The sequence below is a fragment of the Pygoscelis adeliae genome, unplaced genomic scaffold (assembly GCF_000699105.1).
Source record: "Pygoscelis adeliae isolate BGI_AS28 unplaced genomic scaffold, ASM69910v1 Scaffold632, whole genome shotgun sequence".
Classification (NCBI taxonomy): domain Eukaryota; kingdom Metazoa; phylum Chordata; class Aves; order Sphenisciformes; family Spheniscidae; genus Pygoscelis; species Pygoscelis adeliae.
In genome coordinates, this window is record NW_008824227.1 from 520660 (window position 1) to 530048 (window position 9389).

The 9389-nt window shown below is 36.6% G+C and overlaps 1 protein-coding gene across 1 annotated transcript in view; it reads left to right on the plus strand.

Annotated features, from left to right (window-relative positions):
* The window catches only part of SLC35G1 (solute carrier family 35, member G1), an 8598-nt gene extending 3562 nt beyond the window's left edge, over positions 1-5036 (plus strand). The window contains exons 2-3 of the mRNA XM_009334816.1: positions 3573-3753; positions 4277-5036. Coding sequence (XP_009333091.1) covers positions 3573-3753; positions 4277-5036 — 941 coding nt within the window. The remainder of the gene's footprint in view (positions 1-3572; positions 3754-4276) is intronic.
* Positions 5037-9389: the final 4353 nt, after the last annotated feature.

Consider the following 9389-nt stretch of genomic DNA (forward strand, 5'->3'; position numbering starts at 1 on the left):
TCTGCGCGTAGGGCTGCGAGAGCTTCGGTACCGATTATCCCTCGGGAAAACAGTACTTCCTGCTGTCAGAGTTTTAAAGTAAGACTTGACAGCTTTGGGTAAATCGAGGTGCCTTCTAGCAGTGTGAACTTCTGGCACTGTAAGTATGTTGAGAAGGGGCATCAGTGCTGTTCAACAAGTCCATATACTTGCAACTGTGACTTCCTTGGTAATTCTTGCTTTAGTGTGAGCGTACTCTTGTTTTAATCCACGCTTCACTTCTTGGTCACTTTGAATTGTTAAAGCCACAAACTTACTGTGAAATACACAACGTGTTTTTGTAAGTTTAATGTGGCTTCTTTTTAAAACATAAATGCCATGTTCAAATAACAACTTCAGAAATTATTTTAAGTACTTTAGCATGTGTAATTTTTAAACAACTTCACTGATAATGTGTTTCTCATTAAATATGGACTATAATTGACTTTCCAGCAGAAAATGGATAAAATGGCAATCTTTGTTAGCTAGAGAGCTGTGGAGAGGCCAAAAGAGAGAGCATACTTCACCAGTGAAATTCACATTAGTATCACTTCTGAGGCAAAGCTTGGGAAAAAACAATATTTGAAATCCTGAGAAACTTGCAGTTATTCACCAAAAAAGACTTTTTTTTTTTTTTTTTTTGGTAGTCTGTCTAGCAAAATGTTAATTGAGTCAATGGCTGAACTTTATGAGTCATGCCTAGATCTTGTCTGCATGACCATGGTTAGTTCACATGCAGGCTGTTGTGCTCCTGGTGCTTTCCTGAAGTCTGTGAGAGAGCTGTTCTTCTGCTTCTTATGGTGTGAAGAACAGATCACCCTCTTCTGGCTTTCCTGAAGGTCTGGGAGAATCATCTTCTCAGTGACCACGTTCCCCATAGCCAGTACTCTTCTGCCTCTGCTACTATTCTCAAGATGCGTGTATGTGAGAAGTGTCACTTTCTTCACTGTATGCATTTTGCAAGTATAAAAACTGTTTGCAGGAAAGCATGGCATTAAAACGCAAACAAAAATGGTGTGCAGTGGGAGGCATTTGACTAGGACTTAAAACAGGAGTGGAAGATTGTTTGAAAGCCTTACCTGTGGGGATGGCCAGGGAATAAAATTGGACAACCACATCTCAAATCTGTCCTCAGAAAAGAGGACTTGGGTACTACTTGAAACTTTTTTATTTTCAGACTGCTATACTTTTTTAAAAAAGCATGAGTGCTTGAATATTTTGATGGTGTTGGGCTAGTGTTTGGAGGCTTAATATTTTGTGGTGTGGGAATATTATCTTAACCTAACTTGTCCTTGGAACATATTTTGAAATAAGTACTCTTCAGAACTGCAATTCTTGTTTTTGGTGGAAGAACTTGTACCATTTTATTTTTAAAAGGAAATAAAACACTTTCTCATTGCACTGAGTACATGCTTTGGCAATATGAGATGTTGATGGTTTAAATTCTAGTATTACAAGATACTGTTTTTGATAGGCTTGGTATATTGGGCAGCTTACAAAAATCCTTCTGGTTTTTCTTTGTTCCTTCAAATCCAAAGCTTAGTTCTGGGTATAAGATCCTTTCAGCTTACTTTGCTTTAATTTGATCGGTTTTCCATTTCAACACTTCTATTATTTAGATTGGCTTCGTTCTGTAGTAACCAGACAAGCTATCATGCCTGAAATAAAAGTTAATAGTTCTGTTTGTGCTGTGTTCATCCATAAGCCAGCCTGGGTTTGGATTTCCCGTTTCAGTTATAGGCCAGTCTGATTCCTCTTGCTTTAATATTAGAGACATTGTTGATTTTGCAATTTTGTTGCATGACTGTGTGGATTAGGACATTATATAATTCAAGAACATTTTTCAAATCCACTCTGTTTCATAGTTGGTAGATGTCCCGGTCCAGTGTTGGTTGGTGGTAGTTTTTATAGTCACTTTTATGTAAGTGGCTGTTGCTAAATAGAAATATTTCTAGTAGAAACTGTCACTCATTTTCAGCTGTAGTGTGGCTGGATTCCTTGAAAAGCAGGCCTTCTGCCTATTTTAAATTCTGGTTGCAGTTGTAAAGCCTGGGTCTCTAGAACTGTTAAAACCAGAACCAATGCTATATACAGTCTCAGCTCTTAGGTACTAAGAAGCAGTTTCTCAGCCTTGAGTGCTGATCTCAAGGAGGATCAAAATGGTTTGTGACAAGTTTTGTTGATTTAAAAAAAAAAAAAACACACCACACACCCAAAACAAAAAAAATGCTCAAAATCATATTTAGTTGCTAAGCAACTCATAGCAGTGCCGTGCTGGTTATGTTTTAGAGGATCCATAAAGCTCACAGGCTCCCACACTAATGTGAGATCAGGCACCCTTTTATCAAAACACTGCCTGAGGGACATGGAGTTCTCGCTCTTATCTTTAGAGGGTGTTGTAGAAGAAAGGGTAACTCCCAATGTTTTATGCAGAGAGAAAGAAAAGAGATAGTGAGGTAACATCCCACTCTAGTTTTCAGATGGGTTCTCTTTTCTGTGGTGTTCACCTCTAGGTTCAGTGGAAAGACTGTTCCTCTTACGCAGAAATTCAATAACAAAAAAGGCTGGTTTCTTTGGAGATGGTGTTGAGGTCAGCAGCAGTTCACCCTCTCTGTTTGCTTTCCTTTTTTTTTTTTCATAGTTGAGGGTGGAGAAGATGAATGGAACAAGGAAGAGTATGTCACTGAAGAGGGCCTAAGGCAATGAGGAAGCTTGAATAGAAACCATTAGACTTGGAAAACTACTTCAGGAAGAGAAAGTCTGATAAATAAGCATAAACTAAGGTGAAGCTAAGGTCTTCATGGAACTGTGATAGGTATCAGTACTTTAAACAGGCCTATGATGTTTTAAAATTAAACGCTTAAATTTCTTCTGCTTAAAAATGTGTATTTGATATTTATTTGAAGGAAATATTTGGATTCTTACAGCAAGATAAAAATGTATAAAACTTCGGTAGGTCTTGGTCAAGTGTAGAGTGATTTAGCTGCACAATAAACATGAGGTATAACAGAAGTGAGGTTCTGTATGCAATTCTTATGTGTGTGTTTGTGAGAAAGGAAATTAAATTGTTGCTTAGGAACCTTAATTAACTTACTCAATAATCAGATGATTCCCAGGTAATAAGTTTCAGTGTTTCAGAATCTGACCATGGACCATTTTGCAGTCAGTTGTATGTATTGGTCCTTGGGCAGTGGTCAGAATCATACAACCAATCCTACAGTAAATCACCCAAACTAGTCTGATGCCTCCAAGAAGTAAAGCCTACTAACTCATGTAGAGCTGTGAGAAGTCTAGGAATGGTTTTGTATCCCAAGTGTTAGAGTTCATCTCTTGTCTCCTGTTTTAAGAAAAAAAGGAGAGCCGTGGTGGTCAGTGAAATATATTTTTAAGGTAGGTCTGGTAAATACATGTGGTATTTGCATTTGTTTCTTTTGCTTCCCCTGTCCTCTACCACAAGAATAGCTACAAATGTATGGAGCACTGCAGTATGCAGAGCCACCTGACCTGCGAAATCTTCTAATAGGTCATTATTAACTGGAGTTTATCTGTTGCAGGAACAAAGAAGAAAGCTGCCTGTCCAGGACTTGGTCTGTTTTATACTGTACTGTCTGCCTTCCTTTTCTCAGTGGCCTCTTTATTTCTTAAAAAAATAGAAGATGTACATTCGGTGGAAGTGAGTGCGTTTCGATGTGTTTTCCAAATGGCATTCGTTCTTCCTGGTTTAATATACTACAAGTAAGTGTAGCAAATGTTTAAATGCAAAGTTATTTCTTAAAAATAGATCTGGAATTATCACTCACTTAAATCAGATTGCAATATTATTTTAATTCAGACTTCAATTGCATAACTGCATTGTTTTGGATTAGTTGATAGTTTCTTAATACAATTCAGAAAACTGAAAATCTTTGACTCCCTGAATTGTAGAGGTTTCTACACGGATTATATCAAATGTATTGAACTTCCATGAAGTGGTGTTCTTAAAAAATAGAAGCTAATTTGTAGATACGCTTGGGTTATTTTGCAAGAAAAAAATTAATAGCTAGAAGAACAGGTTCTGGACTCTGAATGCGATTGGGAGTGGTGATGGGAATACATAGGTCTGTGATCAGACAGTTAAAAATATTTTGATATTTGAGATTAAGTCCCTCATCTAGAAAGGTGTGTACAGTCTAGAAGGGTGTGTACATTTAAATGTGATTGGATGTCGGTCATGAAATAAGCAAGCCAGTGACATTAATGTGACATTTCTGTTTTTCAGAACAGGGTTTTTGGGACCAAAAGGTAAAAGAATTTTTCTTTTCTTCCGAGGATTCCTTGGCTCTAGCGCAATGATTCTTCTCTACTATGCTTTCCAAGTCATGCCACTAGCTGATGCCACTGTTATAACTTTTAGCAGTCCTGTTTTTACATCGTTGCTGGCATGGATCTTTCTCAAAGAGAAATACAGTGTTTGGGATCTTCTGTTTACCCTCTTTGCAATCACTGGAGTGGTTCTTATTGCCAGACCACCATTTCTGTTTGGGTCAAACGTTACGGGGATTGAAGGAAGTTACACAGATCACCTTAAAGGAACTATAGCAGCAGTTACAAGCACCGTATCTGCAGCTTCGACTTTTGTTATACTAAGGAAGATGGGAAAATCCGTGCATTATTTTTTGTCAATTTGGTATTATGCAGTCATTGGTTTAATTGGATGTATTATAGCATTGTTTGTTATGAATGAATGGCGTTTACCGTATTGTGGGAAAGATAGGGTTCTTCTAATATTAATAGGCTTGTTAGGGTTAGGGGGTCAGATATTTCTCACAAAAGCATTACAGATAGAGAAAGCTGGACCTGTAGCCATAATGAAAACAATGGATGTGGTGTTTGCTTTTATTTTACAAATTCTTTTTCTCAATCATCTACCAACTTGGTGGACTGTGGGTGGTGCCCTTTGTGTAGTAGCTAGTAGTTCTGGAACTGCCATTCGTAAGTGGCGACAAAGCTTGAAGAAAGCTAAACAAAATGAAATCTAACAATACAGACACTAATTCATTACAGAAACATGAAATCTTGAAATATGTATACAATATTTATTTTTATTTATTTTAAATCTCTCATTTACCAAATTGTAGTACCAAGTTATATCCAATAAAATATGTTGATTAAAAAAAAAAACAACCCAAAATTGAAGATGTTTTAACAACTGATTAGGTATATGCTTTCTCATACTTGGGCATGCATATATGAGAAGTAGAAAGATATTTAAAAGTTGCTTGCTTCCTATCAAAAGTGGACAATAGTTTTTTGGCATTTATTTTCCTAAAATTCCTGATTCTCTACTTCTTAGACCCTTTCTCTATACTTCTGAGCAGTGGAAATCAGTCTCCCAGGCTTATTTAATACTATTCTGTGCTTGATTACCAGAGGTATTGCAGTACAACAGTTAGAAGGGAATGAAGAGTTATAATCCTATAAACATCCAACTTTTATAGAACAGATAAAGCTTGCACATTTACAAGCTTTCTAATTTTTTTTTGCACAAAACAGATGCCAAATGGGGATTTATTTTTAATTTGGATTCCAAAAGAACAAAGGCTATTTCATCTTTCCAAGTAATATCAAGAGAAAATTAACTTGTGAAAATTATCTATCAGCTTTGCTTTCTTTTAAAAAGAACTTTAAATGTTTGCACTTGCTTTACAGACATAATGAAAAAAACTAATCCCTTTTTTTTAATGTTATTTTCCCAATAAGCATGTCTTTAGTTGCTGCTGTCTCGGTGATGAGAGACAACAGTTAATTGTATACCACTTATAAATTAGCCATTTCTTGTGGTATGGAATGTTATGCTGTAGCTGCACTTTTCTTTATTCTATGCAAAAGATTATATTCTTTAGGTATTTAATATAGGTTATTTTAAATGCTGCTGATGACCCTTTTGTTTAGATTCTTTTGTACAAAAGTTCTTTATGAGACCAAGTTTAAGTCTTCTTGGCCTTCGTAAAGTTAGGAGGATTTACAGTAAAGCATCTGCCTATTTCCTAAGAATTTACAAGAGTGCAGAGTAATTGCAGTTTCACAGAAAGTGCAGGTTGGCCAATGTCATAGCAGAGATTCTACAGAACAGGTTTGAGAAGAGCTTGGTGGGAGGGTGGAGCTATGCGTACACATCTCATGTAGTGTGGATGCCTCCATGTCATCAGGCAGTGCTAGTGGGCAGCTTCAGCCCCGTTTCTCCAGCTGGCCCTTTTAAATCTGCACTTAGTCACTTCTCTTACACATCATCTCACTTTTATGGGCTTTATCTTGATAGCAACAAATACTAAGAAAAAAGACTTGTGTTATTGATCTTAGTGTCCTTCATGTTTGAGGAGGAATATATGTTTAGTTAATATATGTTAGTCTTATGTACTTTTGGGTCTTGTCTCAGTAGTGCTTAAAGAAAATTTTAACTTGGACCTTTATTTGGTCCTTTGTGTCATGAGGTGGTCTTCAATTATTTACTGACTCCAGTGTGTTTCTAAAGGAGAATGCTGTGTTGTATAGACTTGATACGTTTGGGTTTTTTTCCAAAATCACTAAAGGTGGCAGATGTTTTCTTACTTTGATTTACAGATGTCTAGTCACATATCTTTTCTTTTGCCAATAAGCATTGCATCCTGGCAGGGCAGATCTAGGGACTTGAGTCCCAAAGGACTGGAATGTGCATAGTACTTTGGGATGCGTCTGGATGTGAGGAGCCATCTTTGTGCATGATTCTGTACGTAAACCAGCACCCTGAATCTATATATGTTTATGGACATGAGCAGATTCCACTTGAGTGATAGAATCAGTTCCTGCTTATAGCTGTCCTTTCTCTGCTTCTCCTGAAGGCTGAAGTTCAGCTACTGCTGACAAGGTCAGGAGTAGTATGAAACTGCTTTTACATTTCTTTAAAGCCTGATGTAATAATAAAATTCCAGTTCGGCACCCATTTCGCTTAATACTTGAAATGGTAAACTGGGATTGTTTCTTCTGCTGCTCAGCCATCACTACCATTGAGCAACAGCTTTCAGGGGAGGGAAGGAAAATAGACTGCATTTTTTACTGCTTCACTTCATGTTTAATATGCATGTGTTTGAACTGACACTTACAAAGGTGTGGTTCCAAAGCAGTTCATGTTGATGTAAACTTGGGTTGTCAGCTAGTCCTGCTCCCTCCCGTTGGCTCAGTGCTCGTGATTATGTGGTTATGTGGTGAGCTGGCCCTGGGAGCCGATCCAGCTACATAACTTTTTAGTAAGGTTGTTGGAGAGGGCAAAACCAGAGTAGCCTGAACTTGATGACAGTGTGAAAACATTTGGAAGGGGAATCAGATAAGTTTAAATTACAGCGTATGAATGCTGCTTTGTCAGTACAGAAGAAAAATAATGTGGAAGCTTATATCGACAAATCTTTAGGTCGTATGATTTCAATGAGTCTTGTTTACACTTAGTAGAGAAGAACAGTCTACTGAAGAAAGGACTGTTTTCTTGCCCTTAACACATAAATAAGTGTAGAAAATAAGCTGTCCTGAAATCAACAACTTCATAGAGCAATTGGTAATTTTTCTCTCAAGTTCTTGCAGAAACTCTTTCGATATATTTCCATACCTGTAGTGCCAAAAATCCCAGATTATTATTTTTTTTCTTTGTCCAAACCTATGGGGTTTCCTTATGGCTCCATCTACTTATTTCCTTTTGCTGTTCCTAAACCTTCCTAAATATTTAAATTGTTAAAATAATAATCTAAACAAGATCCTATGTTGGAGAACATTGTATTTTTTGGAACATTATTTTGATTTTGATCCATCTTTTAGAGAACTGTTTCACTGGACTAAGAATGAAGGACTTGATTAGGGCTTCTCTAGGCATAAAGCATGACAAGCTAGCTTCTATAACTAGCTTTTCCAGATGATCTTGGGAATGGAAGACATTTAAGCTTTAAGTTTTTTCAACCACCTCAAGTTTTTAATTTTTCTTCCTCTAAAATGTAGGTTGAAAACCTAAATTTTAGTTGGAAGCCTTGAAGAGAATGAAATTATACATAAATACGGAAACCCTAAAATGTTTTGTTTTTTTTTAAACTGAAAATAGTTCTTACAATTCCTGTTAAGATGGTCAAACTTTTCTTTCTTCCAGAGCTTAGCAGTTTGAGAATCTGAAATTAAACTTGCCGAGCCTTGATTCTTTCAGAGTCTGACTTTTTTCTTTTTTTCTTTCTTTTTTTTTTTTCCTTTCCTGGGATAGATTTTTACTTTTGAAAGTTTTTTTTTGTTTTTTAAGTTTTAATACAGCAAGTTTCTCAGGGTCAAATGTTATTTTTCTAAGCTTTGAGTCAGAAATATATTATTAATGTTCATCACCTGTAGTGTCCTCTTGTGATCTTTACAGTATTTTTAAGTTTCATAAATGTACTTTTCTAATAGGAAGTCCTTCCTTTGTAATATGATGGTATATTGTTGCATTGCAATTGCTATGCTATGAAGTTGTTTCTCTTGAATTTTAACATATTAATTCAATGTACTGATTTCAGTGGATCCTGAACAGAAAGAGTAATAATTATTGGTTGTTTTGCACATAAACACAAAAAAAATTTAGTTGTTACTGATGCCTCACAAGCATGTTTTTATGTTCTTTACTATGCAAAATACTGTAATAATCTGTTGTCTTCAGTGGGACTTTATAGCCTTAAAGCCTTATGTACCCGACTCTTCTATATAAAGCTGATGGCTGAAAAAGCTATGTATTGTCACTGTGCAGCAGCCAATTTCTTTCAGGTTAAGTTGGTTGTCAAAGTATGCTCTAAAAGTGCTCTAAATACATCTACACTAAGAATTTGACAATCTCATTGTGTAGACAAGGGCAGTCTATATAATTAAAACGGATTTCCTGCATTTGTCTAACACCAGGTATGAAGTAACCTCAGCTTAACAGCTTTGGTGAAATAACTAGTTCAAATGTGTCATTTTTCTTCTGAAACCTGAAACTAGGCTCTTCCCCCATTCCAAAGAACTGTTCTAAGATGGCTCTTCCTGTAATTGATAATGACAAGATGGATAGTACTACCCTTGATCATCATTTAGTATAAACACTTCCCCCCCGCAGTATTTTCTCTTCCTTGAGCTTTTGTTCAAGAGCAGTCTGTTGGAAGAAAGTTTATTTCTAGAGAGGCAGGCTCTTAAAAGTTATTTCCTTGCTAACTAGCAGTAGTTAACCAGGAAGAGTCTGTTTTCTAGTTCTAACCATGGTAACCATGGTAGGCTCATCCGTGGCATCAGTCTCACAAGGGTAACGGAAGCATGATCTCTGTCCCTGCGTGGATTCAGGGTTAGCAATGCTGACAGCAGCTGCGCAACGCTGACTTCAG